This window comes from Lithobates pipiens, unplaced genomic scaffold, assembly GCF_037356315.1.
Source record: "Lithobates pipiens isolate NorthernLeopardFrog02 unplaced genomic scaffold, aLitPip1_a1.2 Scaffold_13, whole genome shotgun sequence".
Lineage (NCBI taxonomy): Eukaryota > Metazoa > Chordata > Amphibia > Anura > Ranidae > Lithobates > Lithobates pipiens.
In genome coordinates, this window is record NW_027507718.1 from 220,271,167 (window position 1) to 220,296,295 (window position 25,129).

Consider the following 25,129-nt stretch of genomic DNA (forward strand, 5'->3'; position numbering starts at 1 on the left):
CCCCAGCTTCTCAGGACTGGTAGGTACAGCTCTCCCTGCTTTGGTGGGGCTGAGCAGCTGGGCATTCCCTGGGAGGTGGATTCGGGGGTCCTTTACCTCCCTCTCTTCTCTCCCTGTCCCCGTCTTCCCTCCCCCTGTGGGGGATGCTGCATGATGGGCTGCTGAGCGGTGTGTGGGCCACATAGACAAGGGCCCCCTGGGGGGGCTCTCACCTTGGGTGGGGGGGCTGCGCTGGGTGGCTGTGCCCTGGATGTCTATAATGTCTCTCCCCTGGGTGTCTGGAGATCTGTGTCTGCTGATCACTGTAGAGCTGTTTGCCGCCATTTCCTCTGCCTGTTTTTCACTGTCCCTCAATGTATACAGTGCTCGGCGGCCATTTTTGGTGTGACCAGGGAGAAGCATGGTCAGATACCATTTTTTTGTAGTCCGGCGGGCATTTTCCCTGTGATTATGTCCTTTGTACTGGACGCTCGGCGGCCATTTTGTTGAAGCCTAAACACGTCTTTCATGCTCAGCGCTGTTCCCTGAGGCTCAGCACAGTGTGGTTTTCTCTCACAAGCATCTGGGAGCTGACACCTGGCACACCTAGCTGGACAGCGCAGAACTCGATCAGGGTGGAGAGTCCTGTGGTGGGGGCCCCTCAGCCTGCAGCATTTAGGAGGGTGGGGCCATCACTGTCCTAAGTCCCCAACATGTGGCAGACAGCGTAGGGTCAGCATGGCTTCAGAAACTGGTGTTTCTTCCCCCGAAATCCAGGCAATTGCAACCCGTTCGCTTGCAGGCAGTGCCTCTGGACGCTTTGTCTGCGATCCTTACCCCACGTTCTTTGCCAAGATGGAGGCGGTGCTTGGGACCAAAGGCAGTAAAGAGCAGCCCCTGCCCCCCCCATCCTCCGGGGAGAGCTCTGAAGCAGACTCGGACCCCGCAAAGGCTGGTGACCCCTGCTCTGATGTTTCAGATGACGCTGACCAGGACCGATCGGACAGTGAGGATGAGTCCCCGTCCGGGTCTGCGCAACAACAAAGCGCTTGTTGGAGCACTTATCACAGCTGTGCGTGATACCCTGAAAATTCAGGATACAGCAGGTCCCTCTGCTGACGTAGCGGTCCCTTTTGGGTCTCGTAAGCCAGCCCGTACACCTAAGGTGTTTCCGGATCTGACTTATTTCGATAAGTTCATATACAAGGAATGGGGTCGACCACAACTGACCTTTTCGGTCCCCAAATACATGGCGGTGCGTTACCCCTTTGAGGAAAGCCTTCTCAAAAAATGGTCAGCTCCTCCGGTCGTGGACCCCCCAGTATCCAGGTTAAACAAAGTAACCACGATTCCGGTAGAGGGGATGCCTGCCTTTAAGGACCCTACGGACAGGAAGGCCGAGGCAATGACCCGTTCCTTGTTTATGATTGTGGAGTCAGCAATGCAACCATTACTGGCATCTGCACTTGCGTCACAGACACTTACTGAGTGGGCAAAACTTTTGCACCACGAATTGGGGGAGAAACAGGCTTCTCCTGTCTACGTAGATCTAGCAGACCAGTTAGTGCAAGGGCCTAAGTACCTTTGTGACGTGGCCCTGGATACCCTTCCTCTGTTATCCAGGGCTTCAGTATCAGCAGTGGTGCTGCGGTGCCTGATTTGGCTAAAATGCTGGTCGGCTGACCAGGCATCTAAAAAAGCCTTGACAGATCTACCCTTCCTTGGTTAATGGCTCTTTGGAGCCTCGTTGGATGACATTATTAAGAATGCCACAGGTGGGAAGAGTACCTTGCTCCCACAGGTCAGGACGCCGCAGGCAAGGGCCCTCATTTTCCGCTCACAAACGGCTTTTTTGCCCGCCTGGGGCTTAGGCTAAACGTCCCCAGCCCGACAGTACGACCTCTGAAGCGTCCCTGGAACCGCAAGCCTGTGAGCAAAAGTGCTACCACATGAAGGTTTGCCTCCGCCCACAACACGGGTGGAGGGGGTCGCCTTCGGGAGTTTGCAGCCCGGTGGGCCTCTTGGCTGTCTGACCAATGGGTCTGCGAACTGATTTCCTCTGGCTACAAGATAGAGTTTCTCTCTTGGCCACCAAACAGATTCTTCCCCACCAGTATACCCTTATTCTCGGCTCGCCGGGAGGCCCTTTTGGGGGCGGTAAGGGACCTGCCGAGTCGCAGGGTGATAGTACCTGTTCCAGGCCGGAAAGATTCCAGGGGTTCTACTCCAATCTGTTTGTAGTCCCCAAAAGGAAGGGGTATGTCCAATCTTGGACCTAAAACCCCTCAATTGCTTTGTAAAAGTACACAGGTTCAGAATGGAATCAGTGCGCTCAGTAGTCGCTGCACTCCCTCAAGGGGACTCCCTGGCATCTTTAGATATCCGGGATGCGTACCTGCACATACCTCTATGCCTATGGCATCAGACGTTTCTGCGATTTGCCATCGGGGGAAGCCCACTACCAGTTTGTGGCTCTCCCCTTTGGCTTGGCATCAGCCCCCGAGTCTTTACCAAGGTATTGGCTCCAGTTCTGTCGTTGCTGTGACAACGCGGGATCGCGATTGTAGGTTACCTAGACAATCTCCTTCTGAGAGCATCTTCCACCATTAGAGGATGATGTGGCAATCACCATGCAGACCCTGCAGGTATTTGGGTGGCTGTTGAACCCAAAAAAATCGGTGACCATACCGACTCAGGGCTTGGAGTACCTAGGCTTTCTGCTGGACTCCATGGAAGCGAGAGTTTTTCTCCCTTCAGACAAGTTGCAGACTCTCAGAGCCGCGGTAAAACTGTTCATGAACCACAGGTGGTCGTCGCTACGCTTCTGCATGTGAGTCCTGGGACTCATGGTGGTCTCCTTTGAGGCAGTACTGTACGCCAGCCCTATCGGCCATTTACATGCCGGTGTGGAGAACTGGCAGGCGGACTACCTAAGTCGCCAGATGCTGGACCCAGGAGAATGGACGCTGCATCCGGAGTTGTTCAGGCTGCTGTGCCTGCATTGGGGCACACCAGGCGTGGATCTTCTGGCCTCCCGTCTCAATCGGAAGGTGCAGAGATTCGTGTCCAGGACAAGAGATCCTTGGGCAGATGCGTCAGGCGTGCTGGTGGCTCCGTGGGGTCAGTACCAACTTATCTATGCATTTCCTCCGTTAAAGTTACTATCAGGTCAGAGTTTAGACCGAGGGGATTCCAGTAATTCTGATTGCCCCAGATTGGCCTCAGCGTCCCTTGTACGCCGACCTAGTGCGCCTGGTGGCGGATGCCCCCTGGCGACTACTGTTACGAGAGGACCTTCTGTCGTAAGGTCCGATTCTCCATACTGCTTTACCATCACTGGTTTTAACGGCATGGCTATTGAGAGCCAATTGCTAAGGAACCGGGGCCTATTGGACTCGGTGATTCCAACTATGTTGAGAGCACGGAAGTCTTCTTCTCGGAAGATATATCATTGTACCTGGAAGGCATACATCTCTATGTGTGAGGAGAAAGGATGGCGTCCGCGCTTCTATTCTATATCCAGGATCCTGCTGTTTCTACAGCGGGGTGTAGATCAGAAATTGACTTTAAGCACCATTAAAGGACAAATATCAGTCTTGGCTGTCTTTTTTCAGTGACCCCTGGCATCTCACTCCTTAGTGAGCACTTTTGTTTAGGGGGTTCGACATGTAGTTCCTCCGGTGTGTCCACCGCTACCCCCGTGGGATCTGAACCTGGTGTTATCGGTGCTTCAGAAACCGCCGTTTGAAAATATCAGAGAGATTCCCTTGTTGACTCTTTCCCAGAAAGTGGTCTTTCTAGTGGCCTTGTCTTGCAAGTTGCCCTATCTGGTTATCCACAAGGATAAATTGGTGTTGCATCCGCAACCTTCTTTTCTGCCTAAGGTGGTTTTGGCGTTCCACATCAATGAAGACATTGTCTTACCATCTCTGTGTCCTAAACCGACACATCCTAAGGAGGTGGCCCTCCATTCCCTGGGTGTGGTCCAGGCTCTGAGGGTGTATTTGTCTGCCACGGCTCCCTTTCGGAAGTCAGACTCCTTGTTTGTTTCTGTGACTGGTCTGCAAAAAGGCATGGCAGTCTCGTCGGTCACCATTGCCAGGTGAATCAGACAGATTGTGGTTCAGGCCTACGCCTTGAAGGGGCAGGTGCCCCCCTTTCCGGTCATGGCCCATTCCACCAGGGCAATTGGAACTTCTTGGGCCTTCCGACATCAAGCGTCTGTTGCTCAAGTGTGTAAAGCTGTGACTTGGTTGTCTGTTCACACCTTTACAAAATTCTACAAGGTAGATGTCAGTGCATCGGCTGATGCCTGTTTTGGCCGCAAAGTTTTGCAGGCAGTTGTGTAATTTGCACTTAATTTTTTTCATTTTTTTTGTCAAGTAACACAGTTACCTTTAACCACTTGACCACTGGGCACTTCTTAATAACCAGACCAATTTTCAGCTTTCGGTGCTCTCACATTTTGAATGACAATTACTCAGTCATGCAACACTGGGCCTATATGATATGATAATAGGAATATGGCATGACAGGTCCTCTTTACAGTGAGATATGGAGGTCAATAAGACCCCGCATCTCACCTCTAAGCGGGGAAGCCTGAAATAAAAAAAATAAATAAATAAAAAGATTCTGACTTTGATCGTATTGGTGAGTCGGTAGAAGCACCGGAGGGCGGCGGGAGGGGGGATGTCTATGGCTGGGTATTGCAGGGTATCACCGACTATGGCTGGGTATTGCAGGGTATCTCCGAGTATGGCTGGGTATCTCCGGGTATGGCAATTTATGGCAGGGTATTGCAGAGTATTGGCAGGGTATTGCAGAGTATTGGCTGGAATTGTACTGCAGAGTATTGGCGGGTACTGCAGAGTACTGACGGGTACTGCAGAGTATTGGAGGGTAGTGCAGAGTATTGGAGGGTATTGCAGAGTATTAGCTGGTATTGCAGAGTATTGGTGGGTATTGCAGAGTATTGGCGGGTATTGCAGAATATTGGCTGGCATTGCAGAGTATTGGCTGGTATTGCAGAGTATTTGCGGGTGTTGCAGAGTATTTGCGGGTGTTGCAGAGTATTGGCTGGTATTGCAGAGTATTTGCGGGTGTTGCAGAGTATTGGCTGGTATTGCAGAGTATTTGCGGGTGTTGCAGAGTATTGGCTGCTATTGCAGAGTATTTGCGGGTGTTGCAGAGTATTTGCGGGTGTTGCAGAGTATTGGTGGGTATTGCAGAGTATTGGGGGGTATTGCAGAGTATTGGGGGGTATTGCAGAGTATTTGCTGGTACTGCAGAGTATTTGCTGGTACTGCAGAGTATTGGTGAGTATTGCAGAGTATTGGGAGGTATTGCAGAGTATTGGCAGGGAATTGAGGGGTTAAATTTCGGTGAGCAGCGATGTGGGCACTGCAGATGCAGCCCACAGCGCTGCTGACACCGATCTCTTCCCCCTCCGCTGTACCGATCGGTACAGGGAGGGGGAGGAACTGGCGTCATAACATCATTTGACGGAGCGATCACGTGGTAAACGGCCGCGATGAGCAGCCGTTTACCGTGATCCGTGATGCAGGATCTGGTGGTCACGGATGCTCTCGAGTGCATGCCCCAGGGGGCACACGAGAGCGGAATTCTGGGAGGACGTCATATGACGGCCTCCCAGAGTTAAACAACCGCCCTGTAGCCATCATTCAGCTATGGGCCGGTTGTTAAGTGGTTAAGTAAATGCACTGTTGCATTGTTACTGCAAGTTCTGATGCGGTTAGATAAGGTTGTGACTCCCAGGTTGAGGAGCACTCTGTTTTGTGGGTGAGGTTTTTATGCTGTTTCCCACACTCTGTTTTGTAGGTGAAGCTTTATGCTGTTTCCCACATTCTTTTTTGTGGGTGAAGTTTTTATGCTGTTTCCCACCCCTCGTTTTGACACTGCTTGGGGACGTTCCGATGGTCTAAGTAAAGGAGCTGTGTCAGTCAGTGAACGTAAGAGAAAATAGGATTTTTTGTACTCACCGTAAATTCCTTTTCTCTGTAGTTCATTGACTGACATAGCACCCTCCCCTCCTATTTTTTACGTTATACTGCTTGTTGACGTACTGAGACTGCAAGATGCAGGCTGGGGGGTTGTTACTGAAGGGATCACCCCTTGGGCGGAACTGGAAAGTTCTGTTTTTTTTGTACATGTTAACATGTTCTGCCTAGTCCTTTCCTGAAGGTGGTGTAACAACCCGATGGTCTAAGTAAAGGAGTTGTGTCAGTCAGTGAACTACAGAGAAAAGGATTTTACGGTGAGTTTTTTGTTTTTGTTTTTTAAGATTTTGTGAATGTGATCAGTTTAACCATTTCATGCCCAGAGATCATTAAAGCCTAGATAGCCAGGACAAAGTTAGCAACATCTCTATACATCAGTTAATGCAACAAAAACTCATCACTAATTTTCCTGCATGAAACATTTGTACCGTAGGACTTTTATTTGGTATACTGTTTTAACCATTTCATTACTGTTGACTTTCACCCCCTTCCTGCTCAGGCCAATTTTCTTTTGGTGGTATTTATTCACCACTGGGATTTTTATTTTTTGCTGAACACATTTTTCAAATAAATAATTTTTCTTCTTCACTGATGTGCACTGATGAGGAGGCACTAATAGGTGGCATTGATGGCCACTGATAGGCTGCAGTGATGGCCATTGATTAGCTATTTTATACATATTTTTGGGAAAGTAAGTGTAGTTTGCAGATAGAAGCTTACATAAGAGAAATGAGGACGTTGCTTTAACCACAGAAATACAGCGAGAACATTTGCACAACATGTTTACTGTAAGAATTAAGCAGTTCTGCATTATTAAGCAATAATTGGGATGACATATATAAAGTAGAAGTGTCCATAACTGGAAAATATGATTGGGCTCACTAAACACACCCATGTAAGAGAGTCTGTCCTTGATTTGTACTAAACCATGGGTAGGTGACACCTGTTATTTACCTTGTTGTGAACTGTATATATTCTTATTCTTATACCCTTCCTGATTAAACACAGCTGATCACATGGTAAAAGGCTGCTGTGATTGGCTGTTTACCTTGATCTCATCAGCTGTGTCCAAAGGACACAGCGGTTATGGAGCGTGCCCGATGTGCACTGCAGGAGGCGTGCAGGGGGTGGGGATCTGGGAGGATGTCTATGGATTCCCTCCCAGAACTAGACAAGTGGGCTGTATCCTTCTTTTGGCTATAGCACAGTCACCAAGTGGTTAATTAAAATCTTGTGCTGTATTTTATATAGGCTAACACATGGACATACATGTATAAAGCTCCTTTTTGTAATGTATTATTTTTTAATACTGACAATCACAGTATTGAAGAGAGGCACACAACTTTTCATTTTTCACACAGTGTTTGCTACTAGCTGCCAAAGTGGGGAATTCTAAAAATTGTGGGCAGAAAGCAGTTGAAGGAGACTTGTAGTCAAATATTAATTCTAAAACTGCTAGCAGTCTTATGCCGCGTACACACGATCAAACAATCGGGTGGAAAAGTCCGGCAAAATCAAGTCCGCCGGACAATCCCCCATGTGTAGCCTCCGGCTGACTTTTTTTACCCAAAAGTACGGCAGACTTAGGAAGTAGTTTTGCACTCCAATCTTCCCGTCGGTCTCGCATTTCGGCGGACAATCTGGCCGTTGGTATGCCAGTCCGCCGTACTTTTGAAATAAGCGGACTTTTCCAGCACAGAGAAAAGTCCGCTCATTTTGAGCGCGTCTCCAGGTAGACGGGGCCAGCGAAGGAGGCATCGCTAGCCCCGTCACCTGTTATGGACTTAAAGGGGAACCCCAACGCCGAAAAAATCGGCGTGGGGTCCCCCCAGGTCCACATCAGACCCTTATCCGAGCACGCTACCCGGCCGGCCAGGAAAGGGGGGGACGAGCGAGCGCCCCCCCCTCCTGAGCCATACCAGGCCGCGTGCCCTCAACATGGGGGGTGCCTTGGGGAAGGGGGGGCCGCGCGGCCCCCCCACCCCAAAGCACCTTGTCCCCATGTTGATGAGGACAAGGGCCTCTTCCCGACAACCCTGGCCATTGGTTGTCGGGGTCTGCGGGCGGGGGGCTTATCGGAATCCGGAAACCCCTTTAAAAAGGGGGCCCCCTGATACCGGCCCCCCACCCTATGTGAATGAGTATGGGGTACAATGTACCCCTACCCATTCACCTGTAAAAAAAAAGTAAAAAAAAACACAACACACAAGGGTTAAAATAGTTTATTGCACAGCTCCAGGGGTCTTCCGTCTTCGGGGGTCTTCTCGCCGGACTCCTCCGCTATCTTCTAGCTCTTTCTAGTGGCGAGGAAGGAGCCCGGCTTTCTTCCTCGCCACCGCCCTCTTCTTCCGACTTCGGGGGTCTTGTCCCCCTCTTCGGTTCTTCTTGCCGGGCCACCGCGCCTTCTTCTAGCTCTTTTACAGCCGGTCTTCTGTCGCCGCTTTCGCCGTCTTCTGTTCTTCTCTTCAGATGTCACCTCGTCGCATCCTCCGCTCACAATGTCACGGACGCGACACGCGGCGACTTATATAGGGACATCACCAGATGATGTCCCCGCCTATTATGATGTCACAGTCCCAGCATCCTCTGGGACTGTGACACCATAATGGGCGAGGACATCACCCGGTGATGTCCCTATATAAGTCGCCCGCGCGTCGCATCCGTGCCATTGTGAGCGGAGGATGCGACGAGGCAACATCTGAAGAGAAGAACAGAAGGCGGCGACAGAAGACTGGACCACCGCCTGTAAAAGAGCTAGAAGAAGGCGCGGTGGCCCGGCAAGAAGAACCGAAGAGGGGGACAAGACCCCCGGAGTCGGAAGAAGAGGGCAGCGGCGAGGAAGAAAGCCGGGCTCCTCCGCTAGCAAAAGAGCTAGAAGAAGATAGCGGAGGAGTCCGGCGAGAAGACCCCCGAAGACGAAAGACCCCCGGAGCTGTGCAATAAACTATTTTAACCCTTGTGTGTTGTGTTTTTTTTACATTTTTTCACAGGTGAATGGGTAGGGGTACATTGTACCCCATACTCATTCACATAGGGTGGGGGGCCGGCATTCGGGGGCCCCTTATTAAAGGGGGCTCACGGGTTCCGATAAGCCCCCCGCCCGCAGACCACGGCAACCAACGGGCAGTGTTGTCGGGAAGAGGCCCTTGTCCTCATCAACATGGGGAGAAGGTGTTTTGGGGTGGGGGGGCCGCCCGGCCCCCCCTTCCCCAAGGCACCCCCCATGTTGAGGGCATGCGGCCTGGTACGGCTCAGGAGGGGGGGCGCTCGCTCGTCCCCCCCTTTCCTGGCCGGCCGGGTAGCGTGCTCGGACAAGGGTCTGATGGGGACCCCCACGCCGATTTTTTCGGCGTTTGGGTTCCCCTTTAAGTCCATACCAGGTGACGGGGCCAGCGACGTGTGTGGGCGAGTCCGTTCATTTCAAAAGTAGGGCGGATAGTCCGGCGGACTTAGTACGCCGTATTAGTCTGCTGAAAAAGTGCTGTGTGTGGGCAAGTAGCCCGTTCGGAAAGTCTGGCGGGATAGTCGGCTACGTGTGTACGCGGCATTAGATGGATAAATGAGGAGTATTAGAAGGATTAAAATGAGTCCCTCTTCTGGGCAAAATGCTGGACTTATGCTTGTCACAAGGCTGAAAATGTGTACACACGGCCAGACTTTTTGACAGCAAAGGTCCGACGGAACGAATCCGTCGGACAATCCGACCATGTGTGGGCTTCATCGGACCTTTGCTGTTCGAAAAATCAGACAGACATTAGATTTAGAACGTGTTTTGAATCTTTCCGATGGACTCGAGTCCGGTCGAAAAATCAGTTCATCTGTATGCTAGTCCGATGGACGAAAACCAGCGCTAGGGCAGCTATTGGCTACTGGCTATGAACTTCCTTATTCTAGTCCGGTCGTACGTCATCACGGTCGAATCCGTCAGACTTTGGTGTGATTGTGTGTGTCCAAGTCCGTTAGTTCGGAAAGTCCATCGGAACTCCGCTGAAAGTCCGTCGGGAAGCCCCTTGGACCTCGTCTGCCGAAAAGTTCGGTCGCATGTACACTGCATGTGTGTTTGCTTATGCTACTTCTGCTTAAAGTGACGCTATCAATATATACAATATATTTCCCAAAATTAATCCATATACATCCAGTACTTAATGGCACTGTAATCTTTTTTGCTTCTTACTGTGTTGTCCTGACAGCTTCTAACTTTAACTTGTTTAATTAACCACTTGACCACTGGGCACTTAAACACGCTTAATAACCAGACCAATTTTCAGCTTTCGGTGCTCTCACATTTTGAATGACAATTACTCAGTCGTGCAACAATGTACCCATATGAAATTTTTGACCTTTTTTTCACACAAATAGAGCTTTCTTTTGGTGGTATTTAATCACTGCTGGGTTATTTATTTTTTTTGCTATAAAAGAAAAAAGACCGAAAATTCTGTAAAAAAAAAAAAAATTTTTCTTTGTTTCTGTTATAAAATTTAGCAGATTAGTAATTTTTCTTCATAAATTTTGGCCAAAATTTATACCACTACATATCTTTCATAAAAATATGTACAAATTGGTGGATATTATTTGGTCTTTGTGAAAGTTATAGAGTCCACAAGCTATGGTGTCAATGTTGCATTGCTTCCACAAAAAGGTTGCAGTGTTGGGGATCTCTCCTGTTGAGAATACCCGGATTATAGCGGTGTGTTTTTTTCCGTACACTGCTGTTTTGTTTTGTGGGTTTAGTTTCACTAGTTCTCACTTGCCATGGTGGATGAAGTTTTAATGCTGTGTTTTTCCCACCTCTCGTTTGGCACTGCTTGGGGACTTCCCATTTAGTTACAGAAAATCCTTTTCTCTGTAATTCACCGACCGACACAGCACCCACCCCTCCTTTTCTCTACGTTATACTGCTTGTTGACATACTGAGTTCTGCCTGGGCAGCAGGGAGGGTTGTTAGCACAGGATCTGCCCCCTGGGGCTGGACTGAAAGTTCTGTGTATTGTGTTACAATTTTGCCTAGTTCTCCTAAAGGCAGGCTAACAAACCCATTTAGTTACAGAGAGGAGCTGTGTCGATCAGTGAATTACAGAGAAAAGGATTTTACGGTGAGTACAAAAATCCTATTTTTTTGTGCCCTTGCAGAACACTGCAGAAAAACTGACATCTCTGCACCATGGTGTGTATGAGGCCTTAAAGCGGAACTAAACCCTCCTATCCTTTGATCTTCAACTGCCATAGTGCTGCTGTGATCAGTTTTGACACCAGTCATTTCATGGTTTGACAGTTTTGGTTGAAAGCGTTTTTTTTATTTTTTATTATTCTTTATTCATATAAAGGGTGGTAGAGAATACATAATTACATTGTGTTTCAACAATTACGAATACATTCTTTTTATACTTCATTGCGTTTTATGTTAGCTTAGAGTTCCTCAATCTTTACACAGACATTCACAATTTATACTCTTAGCCCTTGTACACACGGTCGGAGATTCCGACGGAATGTGTCCGATCGGACCGTTTTGCCGGATATTCCGACTGTGTGTGGTCTGCATCGGACTGTTTCCGTCGGAGTATCCGACGGACCAACTTTTCCAACTTGCCGGTAAAATATTCCGACAAAATGCTCCGATCGGACATACTCCGATCATGTGTAGAGAATTCCGATCGGACAAAGTGCCACGCATGCTCAGATCAAATTCCTACACCAAAGCTATTGGCTACTAGCGTGAAATAACGTAATCACGTCGGATTTTCCGACAACTTTGTCCGACTGTGTGTATGCAACAGTTTCGGACAAAATGATTTGGTTGTCAGAATCTCCAACCGTGTGTACAAGGGTTTAAAGTTTACCTGAATTGAGATCTAAATACTGCAAAGATTATTCCCAGGTTCTCATTCCTCACCTAAAACTAATCCTCCCTTTAATTCCTTTTACTAAATGCCCCAAACCCAACTAAACAAACAAAACCCCCCATTCCCCTATTCACATCGAGATGTAGAGATTCCAAACAAGCGAGCTTCATTCTTCCATTCTATCTTCCATCTTTTTATTCCCTTCCCCTGAATATACAAATCGGTCCCATACTGACCATGTTTGAACACACTGTTCTTTTCTGTTTTGGGCCTAATGGACCAAGTCTTCCATGGCTCCAATCTCTCTGACCTTATTAAGCCACCTTGCAATAGAAGGTGGTTTAGTGTCCCCAACACAAAGTCACACATGCCTTAGCAGCATTTACCAAGTGGCACAGCACGGACCTTTTATATACCTGTACCGGCATCTGTGAGCAGTGAAGCAGAAAAAAGGCAGGATCATCTGGTATTAAAAAATCTGTAAGTTTTTGGGTAAGCTTCTGAAACTCTAGCCCGTATTTCCTAATCTTAGTGCAGGACCAGAAAATACAAAGAAGAGTTCCCTATTATTTTTTGCATCGCCCACACTGGTCTGAGGCCTTCGCGAGAATTTACGACGCCTCAATGGGATATAATACCATTGAGTTAACAATTTGTAATTTAATTCCTGTATTTGTGTACATATTGACGAATTCAATGCTAAATAAATGATATTCCGGTGCTGGGTTGAAGTAAAGGTCTTATTAAGGTCTCTTTCCCACTTACTAATGGTTGGCATCACAAACTCCTCCGACGGAGTATTTAAAAGTATGTTCATCTTAGAGATCACCCGGGGAAGGGGTTCTTTCTCTTCACAATATAATTCAAATGCAGTAAGTTGACGTTGGTAATTTGTTGATGGTCCCAATGATCCTAAAAAATGACGTTGTAGTGCTTGCCAGAGGTTTATCTCGTAATATCCTCCTGGTTACATTAATGCTGCAATTGTTGGCCAAGCCTCCAGTTGCAAGAAGTATGATCCTTGAAAGCATCCCTTCTCTTCCAATTTATTAAACGCTCTCTTTTCCATTCCTGGAGCACAAATTCGCAAAGGACCTATAATAGGGTGTTTTTTAAGGGAGAGTGGTAGCACCGCGTAACTCCAAGGTGCTCTACGCAGGGGTACTGGGCTCAGCTGTTGTTCCATGTCTATTCATTGCTTAAATTCCACATGTCTACAGCAGTCCACTACCCTCCCTAAATGGGCTGCTTTATAATACCTTTTCTCTTATATTCAGCTGACACAGCTTCTCTCTGTAACAAAATGGGTTGTTATCCCTATCACTAGGAAATACTAGGCAAAGTTGTAAAACGACACTTCAGAACTCTTAGTTCCGCCCAGGGGGGCAGTCCCTCAGGCTACAATCCCCCACACTCTGCACCAGCAGCCTCGGTTTTATTTTGCCTAGTGAAGGAGATAGGCCTAGGAACCCTGCGGGCCCATAGGTCTGTGTTTTTTTGATGCAGAAGCTTGGCTTTTTGCGCAAAATGAATGATCCTGTGATCTTCTATCAACAGCCGGCTGGGTGACAGGCTGGTTCCCTTATCCTTGTAGTCTCCCCAGTCCGGCCATCAAGCGTGTGCAGGCCGCAGCTACGGCTCGGCAGGCCACGACATACCTCAGCTCCAGAGGTGGTCGGTGAGCTTTTATGCTCCGGGGCATAAATATGACCGGGCTACTGATGTCTGCGTCACAGTATGCCGGGCCAGTAACCTTCCCTGTACTGATCAGGAGTTGGTTACAATGGAATGTCTCCCAGCTCTTCAGGACTGGTAAGTACAGCTCTCCCTGTCTCGGCAGGATTAAACAGCTGGGCATTCCCTGGGAGGTCGATTCGGGGGCCCCCTCACCCCCATCTCTCTCCCCTGTCCTATCTCCCATCCTTCCCCCCCTCACGGGGGGGGCTGTGCATGGGTACTGAGCGGTGTGTGTGTGCCCCTGGGCTCTCACCTGGGTTCTGGCTGATTGGGGGTGCCATGATCCTGAGTGCTTAAACTCCCGGGAGGTGCCTGTGAGGTTTGCCTGTGTGTCGGTGCTGCGCTGTGTCTCTGCCACATGTTTGTTTCTGTCTCTCATGGCGCTGGCTGGCGGCCATTTTCAGTGTGGGCAAAGGACAGCATGCTTCTGGGCTTCAAGCAGCCATTTTCCTGGTGATTCCCTATTCAGGACACTGGTGGCCATTTTCTTGAAGCCGGACCACTTTTTTTGTGCTCTAGCAACAGCTTCATGTGCCCTCAGCTTCCTGTTTCTCATTACTGAGCGCTGGACAGCCTTCTATGTAGTCTGAGCACGTTTTTCAGATCGTTCTGATGGACTGCCACTGACACAGTTTTGGTTCCTCTGCATCTGGGAGTGCTAGGGGTCTACAGGCACTGCTGTAAACAGCGTGGAACTCCTCAGGTTGGTGAGTCTGGCGGGTAAGAACCCCTCAATCAGCGGCAGTAAGGAGGGTGGGACTATCACTATCACTGTCCTAAGTCCCCTACCAGACAGGGTAGGGTCAGCATGGCTTAAAAAACTGATGGATCTTCCCCCGAAATCCAGGCAATTGCAACCGGGTCACATGCGGTTGGCGCTGTCCCCATGGACACCCTGACGGCAGTCCTCAATTCGTTTGTTGCCAAGATGGAGGCGGTGCGTGGGAAGAAATGTGCTAAAAAGCAGCCCCTGTCCCCCCCCCCCCCCCCATCCTTTGGGGAGAGCTCTGACGCAGACTCGGGTCCTGCTGAGGCTGGTGACCCCTGCTCTGTCTTGTCAGATGACGCTGACCAAGACCGTTCGGACAGTGAGGATGAGTCCCCGGCCGGGTCCGTTCGCGACAAAGTGCTTGTTGGAGCACTTATCACAGCTGTGCGTGATATCCTGAAGATTCAGGAGCCAGCGGATCCCTCTGCTGATCTACCGGTCCCTTTTGGGTCTCACAGGCCAGCACGTTCACCTAAGGTATTCCCGTATCTGACTTATTTTGACAAGTTCATTTACAAGGAATGGGGTCGCCCGCAACGGACCTTTTCGGTCCCCAAATACATGGCGGTGCGTTACCCCTTTGAGGAAAGCCTTCTCAAGAAATGGTCGGCTCCTCCGGTCGTGGACCCCCCAGTATCCAGGTTAAATAAAGTAACCACGATCCTGGTTGAGGGGACTCCGGCATTCAAGGATCCCATGGACAGGAAGGCCGAGGCGGTGGTTCGTGCCGTGTTTACGGTTGTGGGGTCAGCCGTGCGACCTGTACTGGCATCCACACTTGTGTCGCAGACACTGACTGTGTAATGAGGACATTGTATTACATTCTCTGTGTCCTAAGCTGAAGCACCCTAAGGAGGTGGCCTTTCACACTCTAGATGTGGTTAGGGCTCTGAAGGTGTATTTGCCTGCCACTCCTCCCTTTCGGAAGTCAGACTCACTGTTTGTTTCGGTGGCTGGTCCAAAGAAAGGCATGGCAATCTCGTCGGCCACCATTTCCAGGTGGATCAGACAGATTGTAGTACAAGCCTAAGCCTTGAAGGGGCAGGTGCCCCCCTTTCCGGTCACGCCCCACTCCACAAGGGCAATAGGAACGTATTGGGCTTTCCGACACCAAGCGTCTGTCACTCAGGTGTGTAAAGCGGCGACCTGGTCGTCTGTCCATATGTTTACCAAGTTCTACAAGGTAGACGTCAGTGCATCGGCTGATGCCTGTTTTGGCCGCACGGTTTTGCAGGCGACCGTGTAGTTGCAATTGACTATGCAATCCATGTTTTTTACTGGTTTTTCGATAAAAACACAGTACTGTTACATTAATGCACTGTTTGCATTACTTCCGCTGCGGTCTTGGAGATCACTCCTGTTGAGGGTACCCTGTTGTGCGTGGTGGTTTTTTCACGCTCTGCTGTTTTTTTGTGTGGGTATAGTTTCACTAGTTCCCACTCTCCATGGTGGATGAAGTTTTATGCTGTTTTTTTCCCACCCCTCGTTTGTCACTGCTTGGGGACGTCCCATTTTGTTACAGAGGGGAGCTGTGTCGGTCGGTGAATATAAGAGAAAATAGGATTTTTTGTACTCACCATAAAATCCTTTTCTCTGTAATTCACCGACCGACGCAGCACCAGCCCCTCCTTTTTCTCTTTACGTTATACTGCTTATTCACGTACTGAGGCTGCTGGTGCAGAGTGTGGGGGATTGTAGCCTGAGGGACCGCCCAGAAGCATGCTGTCCTTTGCCCACACTGAAAATGGCCACCAGCCAGCGCCATTAAAGACAGAAACAAACATGTGGCAGAGACACAGCGCAGCACCGACACACAGGCAAACCCCACAGGCACCTCCCGGGAGTTTAAGCACTCAGGATCCAGGCACCCCCAATCATCCAGAACCCAGGTGAGAGCCCAGGGGCACATACACACCTCTCATTACCCATGCACAGCCCCCCCCCCCCCCGTGAGGGGGGGAAGGATGGGAGATAGGACAGGGGAGAGAAGAGAGGGGGTGAGGAGGGTCCCCGAATTGACCTCCCAGGGAATTCCCAGCTGCTCAACCCTGCCGAGACAGGGAGAGCTGTACTTACCAGTCCTGAAGAGCTGGGAGACATTCCATTGTAGCCAACTCCTGATCAGTACAGGGAAGGTTACTGGCCCGGCATACTGTGACGCAGACATCAGTAGCCCAGTCATATGTATGCCCCAGAGCATAAAAGCTCACCGACCACCTCTGGAGCTGAGGTATGTCGTGGGCTGTCGAGCCATAGCTGCGACCTGCACACGCTCGATGGCCAGACTGGGGAGACTACAAGGATAAGTGAATCAGCCTGTCACCCAGCTGGCTGTTGATAGAAGATCACAGGATCATTCATCTTGCGCAAAAAGCCAAGCTTCTGCAACAAAAAAACACGGACCTATGGGCCCGTAGAGTTCCTAGGTCTATCTCCTTCACTAGGCAAAATAAAACTGAGGCTGCTGGTGCAGAGTGTGGGGCATTGTAGCCTGAGGGACCGCCCCCCTGGGTGGAACTAAGAGTTCTGAAGTGTTCTATTACAACTTTGCCTAGTATCTCCTAGTGATAGGGCTAACAACCCTATCACTAGGATTTGTTACAGAGAGAAGCTGTGTTGGTCGGTGAATTACAGAGAAAAGGATTTTACGATGAGTACAAAAAATCCTATTTTTTTAACAAGGGAGCTTGATAATACTTGAATACATCAGGGACAGCTACTCCCCCATAGCACTTGGGTATTGTCATAAGTCCTCTACTAATCCTAGGTCGTTTCTTCACCCATATAAATTTTGTAAAAAGAGTACTTATCTGGCGAAAGAAAACTACTGGGATAACAATGGGTAACGCTTGAAAAAGATATAAAAATTTTGGTAGAATACACATTTTAATGATATTACAGAGGCCAAACCACGAAGGTAATCCGTGTTGCCACTTATCTAATAAAGACTGTACTGAATTATATAATGGTAAGAAATTTACTGAAAAAGTATTTTCTATATTTGATGGTATATATGTACCCAAATAACTCAGTATAGCAGATACCCATGTAAAGTTGAAATTTGGTTGAAAGCCTTTTGTATTAAAGGAGGCAATCACACCGCACTCACTTCTGATTTAACGTAATTCATTTTTAAATTTGATAAAACTCCATAGTTCTCAAATTCCTTCATAAGGTTAGGCAGTGAGACAAGCGGATTTGACATGGAAAACAGCAAGTCGTCTGCCTAAGCTGAGAAAGAGAGTTATATCTGTTTTTTGAAACTGTTAAATTGATGGATTTAGCCTAGGTTCACACTGGTGTGTGGAAAACGCCACATGTGATCCGTACAGGAATCACCCCACTGTCTGTGAGCCATACATACCAAAATGGTGCAGGACCCTTTTTTCCTCCTGTACCTGAATCGCATCATATCATTCTGGCAATTGCACTGCATTTTGCATTCTGTTTCGGGGTGTCGTTAATCTAACATTGACACCCGCAGCAGATTGCATGGACACTGTGTGATTGCCAAGCAGTGTGATGTGATGCAGGAAAACACCGCAAATCTTGTGCGTTTCCCCCATTGCATAAGTGTGAACCAGGGCTAAAGTGGAACTTTAGTCAGAAAAGTCCTGCTAGATCACTTCAGACTGGTCCCTGACAATTAGCAATCCTGAAACCGTTAAATCAATGGGCTTAGTTACGATTTATGATTTACTGCTGTTAAGGGGCTCTGGACCTATGGTAGCCTCCAGAAGGAAGAAACAGGAACAATGCTGGAGGCAATTTACAGCACACACTAATTTTGGTGGCATAATTATTAATTTGGAATGTATAATCCCTGCTAAAGAACATTATTTTTTATCAAGTTGTTATGGGTAAAGTTCCTGTTAGCGGGAGTAAACCCGCTGACATTTTTTTTAGACCTGCAAGGGAAAAGGCATAATGAGCTAGTATGCACCGCATACTAGCTCATTATGAAATACTTACCTTAGAATGAGCCCCCGACATCTCGCCCGATCCACGCCGAGGGAGCTGACATGTTCCCTCGGCGTGTCTTCTGGGAGCCGCGATATCGTCACTCCCGCACATGCGCACGTGAGATTTCTTTCCGGCAAAGTCCGGTGTCTGTCGTGCTTTCAACCAAATATCCCCTGTGCGCATGCGCTGCTGCAGTCAGCGGCTCATTGCGAGGGGAATATCTCCTAAACCATACAGGTTTAGGATATTTTTTTTACCTACAGGTAAGCCTTATTATAGGCTTACCTGTAGGTAAAAGTAAAAAAAAAACTATACAACCGCTTTAAAGACTTTTATATCATTCCTTCCTTTTTCCAATCTCTACTGTACCTTTGTTATGTTAGGTTGCATTAGTTGCTCTACAGCTGACTTGTAGTTAACTCTTTATCATCTTTTCTCTTTAGATACTTGGCAGTAATAGGAAGGAAGAAGTGATATAATGGACTCACCATATTCTACAAGTAACATGTGGATTTTCATGTACAAGAGCAGAGTTTGCCTGCTGTGGTTTTGAAAGCCCTGTTAAATCACCATGCCAAATATTCTAGAAGCTTCACTGAAGCTAACAATTAAAATATTGATACTGTTTCAAGTTATTTATTTTTGTATCTTTTAACTTTGTAGTGTTGGCTATTGACCCAGTATTTCCTTTTTACAAGCAAACTTATTTTTGTATATTTTGCAATTTTTTATACTAAAAGTTTTCTCAGGGTATTGCGATAGAGTTATGTCTGTGTCACTAAGTGACCAGTTTATATAACAGACATATTTTATATTTTTTCTACATTTTCACTTTTTATAGACAAATATTGCCCCCTTCCCAGTGATAATCTGTGTTTTATTCAGTTGATATTGTGGTAATTTGAAATTACTGTTACATTTGTACCTTGTATAGCAACATTAAACTTTTTAGTCACTTTGTAGACTTATTTATAACAATCTATAGCCTGCCAAGTATGAGCTGAATTAAACTCCTGGTATGATCCTAGTTTCATACTTCAATACTGTAGGTTCAGCCTTCACAAATGTAAGTATGCAAGTTGCTTACTTGGGGGCCCGTTTTAGAAGCTAGAAATCACTGTAGTATTTGGCACTACTACAGTGATCGCCGCTATCTTCTGGCCCCTGTGCTGTGTGGCAAAACTTCTGCACGCAGACCACAGGCGGTTGCTTGCTATGCACTGCAACCGTTCACCATTGTATTTTTGCAAGGCGTTCTCCGATTGGACAAGAGAATGCCCTGAATTCACTAAAAACTTACAAGGTATTCTGTGAATGGCAGCGGGCAATGCAAGCAACCCTCTGCCACAGGACCCAGAAGACATGACAATCACTGTAGAAGCACTGCGTATTACAGTGATTGTCAGCATCCACAGTGGCCCCTTGGGTATGAGATATGCATACTTACATTGGTCCAAGTTGGACCAATATATAATTATGCAATTAAAGTGGTTCTAAAGGCTCAAGATTTTTTTCCCTTCATGCATTCTATGAATGAAGGTAAAATAATGTATGTGTGCTGCAGCCCCCCAAATACTTACCTGAGCTTCATTGCAATCCAGCAATGTGCCTGAGAGCCTCTGCTCTCTGGAGACTCTCCCTCCTCATTGGCTGAGCAGCAGCATGTGCCATTGGCTGTCAGTCACAACCGATGAGGAGAGAGAAGGGCGTGGGGCCAAGCTGAGAGCGAGCCTGCTTGGGTGCCCCCACAGCAAGCTGTTTGCTCTGGAGACAGGAGGGAGGGGTCAGGAGTACCAGCAGGGCCCCCCTAGAAGAGGAAGATCAAGGCAAGTATGACATGTTTGTTTTTTAAGTTTTGCCTTTAATATCACTTTTAAATCATGCCTGAAGTTCAGCTTTAAGCCAGAACTTCATGTTTGATTTCTCTAGAAAAATGTAGACCCAACGTGGTCCAAACGATTGCTCATTATTGCAGAAGGCTCTGATCACTTCCCTTGTGTGGCCAGAAAGAAAATGAGTCTGTCATGTGGTATTTCAGCCATTCATCAATTATTGGAAGGCATTCCCTGACTGCCCAATTTGAAGCTTATCCACCCGCCTTCATCTTGGCAGGTCAGGGCAACGTCCTGTACTCATTGATAAAAATACAAAGAGCTCCCTGATTGGCTATACCATGACTGACTTGATTTCTTTCCAGCCACATAAGGGAAGTGAGTAGAACCCAGCATACATTACTGTATGCAGCATAAGCTGCTGAACTGTATAACTGGATACACAGCAGACAGAGCCTTCTGTAACAAAAAGTAATTGTGTGGACCATGCTAGCCCGAACTAAATTTTACGGAGAAACCAAACAAGTAGCTCACTGAACCAAGATCATAATGTAACTGTTAGGGAATTGATTACCTCTCTTGGCTTGAAGAAGAAGTATTACTTTTTTAAATTTTAAATCCTCCCAGCTAAAGTATAACATGGATTGAAAATGACTAATTTTGCCATCTGGCCACCTACAGCTCCTGTTCTTTATGCAGCACTATGGGAACAGAGCAGGATTGATTGGTTGCTGTCAGCAGCACTGCCAGTTTTTTTCCACTTTTAATAAACCAGCGTGTGTTCAGTGCTTCAATACTCCTGGATGAACTCAGAACTGAGCAGAATAACAAGGCTATAAGCAAAAGCATTTTATGTTTCCAATGTAAGGACCCTTGGAGTCGGATGCATAAAAATTAGGTTAGGCAATGCTCTACCTGAATAGAGTGGATAATACTTATTCTTTTATTTTTAAATGTAGTACATCAGTAAGCACTGACAGAATTGATGGTTCAACGTGAACTATAATATTACAATTTTTAAAAAAGAACAGCCAAGACAGTAGTGTATCAGGGAATCATCTGTCGAATGAGCACTTTTGACATCACTACATGTTTTTTTGAGGCAAATCTGATAGTGGTAAACTTACTAAGTGTAGAGTAGTAAACATACGTTCCTTAGATTTTTAGAAATTATTATTATTATCTTTTATTGCAGCATTGATAGCATCCATCTTACCACGGTTGGAAAATATGCATTGAAAAAAATGTCTATAAGCATTATGAGCCCTACAGCACCATAAACAGTCATTTCCTACCAATAGTAGATATTACTATTGGAGATAGTAGTTAGTGTGTGACGTTAAGGAGAACCTGTTGACTCTTACAATATTTCACTTTTAAATAGTGCCTAGTATACAGTGTAGTTGGGGATGTTTTCAATACTCCTTTTGCTTAGGAATAAAATGCTTGTATAATGTAAGAATGCAAAGGCCCTGTGCTTTTTCGTTGAAGACAGCCCACTTTCACTGCATATGATTACTTGGCTGTAGAACTGATAGAGGCAAAATATATATTAGCACACCATCCGGGTCACTTAGACCCACAGCATGCAGTATCTCTATATTAGGAGTATTCATTGCAAAGAAAGACGATAGAGATATTTATTTTGATGTTCTAGCATTGAACACTAGGGCACCCATATATGTTTTTTACCATGCATTGACTTCATGACTTTGTACATAGGGTTTTATTTGCAAACATCAAGTTCATTTGCAAATTGAAAGGTCTTACATCACATATGCAATAGTATTCATATTACATGCTGCCATTTTTTCGAGTTTTCAGCTCACGTATTATTTACCAGGTTTCCTCCTTCATTTAATGTAGAAGTAAAGGCAAAACCTAACAAATTTTAAACCTTCTATCACCCCAGTTCTAAGCCTAATTTATGACCCCCTTTAAAGAAAAGATCGCTATACTTGCCTATTCTGAAACCGCTCCAGTCCAGTCTCCAGCAGTGCTCTCTGTGTACAAGAGAAGGCCAACACTGGCTGGGAAATCCGTGGGAAGTGATGTCACCCATAGACTTACTATGGGGCTTCCATTGTCGGCTGTGTCTCCTGCACACTGAAGTCACCACTGACAGCTCAGGCTGGGACTGGACCAGAGTGGCAGCAAAACAGGGAAGTATGGCAATCTTTTCTTTATAGGGCTAGATAAATTAGGCTTAGAATGGGGGTGGGAGTGGGTTTAGAGTTAGTTCACTTTTGCCTTTACTTCCAGCTTTAAGTATTTTACAGCACTTGTTTTACAGTATTTAAAAAATGAAACACTGGAATTAAGCATAAAATTATTACAGTTCATAAGCAGACACTATAGTATGTTTCCATCCCCTATCGCTTATCGTGTACATATTTTGTTAATGCATCAGTGCCTGTGGTTTTATAGAGTTTGTGTCTAGTGCCCCTAAGTGAGTTTTTTAGTGCCATCCAGTATCCCAGGGTCACTTTAAAGTATACAGTGCTGTCCTTGCCCAAACCCAACCATGTGGCAGTAACTATGATGTATCTAGTGCCCTATATTTGTTTGGGTGTTGCAGTTTAGTGGTCTTTGGAGTATACTCTCAACATCAAAACAGGATTCAAAGTACAAGATGATATATGGGTACCTTATTGTTCTATAATTTTGAAATGCCTTTATTAGGAATTTATTGGTGTTTTATACACTCTGGGAAAGTAGTTTTATATATACATATAGATATATCTATATCTATATATATGACAATTTACAAAACGGAAGAGCTAGAACGACATTATCAGCATCTCTTTTTTCTATATTTGCAATATACAGTCCGCCTACAAACCTAAACCCTACATTTACATGTGGAGTTCACAATCCTACTCATTTGAGGGATTTGGAAAGCCTTTTTTTTTTACCAGTTATAAAGGGCTCTAGATAAAAACAGCTAAATAAAAGTAACAATTGGCAGGTTCTCCTTAAAATTTTATTGAGGGTGACACCCCTGTAGTTATTTGTAGTATGGGTATTTTACAAAACTTATTTCAACGTTGTGTGAGGGGAAAAAATAGCTATTTTTATTGTTAGAAGATATATGTTCTGGTCAACACTGCAAAACAATAGTGCATAGAATATGACTGAAACATATAGAATCTGCTTGAATTTAGAAGGCATATTCAGGTGTTCTGTGTTCTAGGCCTTTAGATATTTTTGTATATTTTGATGGTATTTATGTTTATTTTATTATAGAAATGTTCCACTTCTAAAAATAAAAGCGTTGTTGAAAGAACTATGTTTTGGTTTTTTTTCTTGTGCTTGAGTCAAACAGGTAATTGAGATAAAATAAAACAGACCATGAAATATTGTGTGCTTTAAGATTTTCTAAAACACTGGAAGACTGCTGAAGGCTTCCATTTGTCAACCAGTGTGTGTAATAATACTATCACTAAAACTCATAGGGATTCATCCTGTATTCTTGGGGATATGTTTGATAACCTAGTAAGCATGATTGTTCTGCAATTCCTAAAGCTTGCATGAATACAATACAATATATGAGAACTTGTATTAACCTTAAATTTAGTTCATCCATATGCAGTATATACAGTATGTCTAGGATACTCCAATATGTTTGTTTTTTGGGAGTTACCACCCACTTTCTTTGGGTACCTCCATGTGCATTCTCAACAATATAAAGCAATAGTCAAGCAGGGGGAGTGGAATCCTTTAATGCCGCGTGCACACGATCGCACATTCTGACAACAAAATCCATGGGATTTTTTCCAACGGATGTTGGCTCAAACTTATCTTGCATACACACAGTCACACAATGTTGTCAGAAATTCCGAACGTCAAGAACACGGTGACATACGACGAGCCGAGAAATTGAAGTTCAATAGTAAGTGCAGCTCTTCTGCTTGGTTTTGAGCATGCGTGGAACTTTGTGTGTCGGAATTGTGTACACACGATTGGAATTTCCGGCAACGGATTTTGTGTGTTGGAAATTCTGAGGGAAAATGTCCGATGGAGCCTACACATGATCGGAATTTCCGACAACAAGCTCCCATCGAACATTTCCCATCGGAAAATCCAACCGTATGTACGCGGCATAATAATGGTCACAACAGGTATGCAGACCAAGGAACTGGGGTGCAGATATTTAACAATAGAGTTCTCAAAAGATAAAGGAAATTATCTTGTTTAATTCCAACTTCAACCAAAAACATTATTTTGGATGGACTGGCCCTTTGTTGGATTTATTTTACACAATAAGGATATGTTTTGTAACACTTGGTTTTGTCTAACTTCATTCATTTATAAAATTACCTTAATTATTACTAAAGTGACATTAACCACTTCACGCCCAGAAGATTTGGCTGCTCAATGACCAGAGTACTTTTTACAATTTGGCACTGCACTGCTTTAACTGGTAATTGCACGGTCATGCAATGCTGTACCCAAACAAAATTTGCGTGCTTTTTTTCCCACAAATAGAGCTTTCTTTTAAATGTATTTGATTGCCTCTGCGATTTTTATTATTTACGCAGCTTTTAGTTTATGACTGCCTATCTCATTTCTTTAGGTGCTAAAATGGCAGGGCATTAAAAACCCCCCCAAATGACCCCATTTTGAAAGTAGACACCCCAAGAAAATTGCTGAGAGGCATGTTGAGCCCATTGACTATTTTATTTTTTTGTCAGTGATTGAAAAATATAAAAAAAAATGACACACAGTTGTCACTAAATGATATATTGCTCACACATGCCATGGTTATATGTGGAATTATGCCTGAAAATACCTTCTGCTGCTTCTCCTGAGTATGGGGATACCACATGTGTGAGAAATGTGTGAGACATCTCACACAGACATGTGTGAGAAATTTTGGGAGCCTAGCCGCATACAGGACCCCGAAAACCAAGCACCACCTTCAGGATTTCTAAGGGCATACATTTTTGATTTCACTCCTCACTACCTATCACAGTTGTGAAGGCCATAAAA

The 25,129-nt window shown here is 46.0% G+C and overlaps 1 protein-coding gene across 2 annotated transcripts in view; it reads left to right on the forward strand.

The window, feature by feature from the left end:
- The window catches only part of TEX15 (testis expressed 15, meiosis and synapsis associated), a 241,333-nt gene extending 217,909 nt beyond the window's left edge, over positions 1-23,424 (forward strand). For both annotated transcript variants that reach the window (XM_077476237.1, XM_077476236.1), the window contains exon 10: positions 18,749-23,424. In XM_077476237.1, coding sequence (XP_077332363.1) covers positions 18,749-18,762 — 14 coding nt within the window. In that variant the 3' untranslated portion in view covers positions 18,763-23,424. The remainder of the gene's footprint in view (positions 1-18,748) is intronic.
- Positions 23,425-25,129: the final 1,705 nt, after the last annotated feature.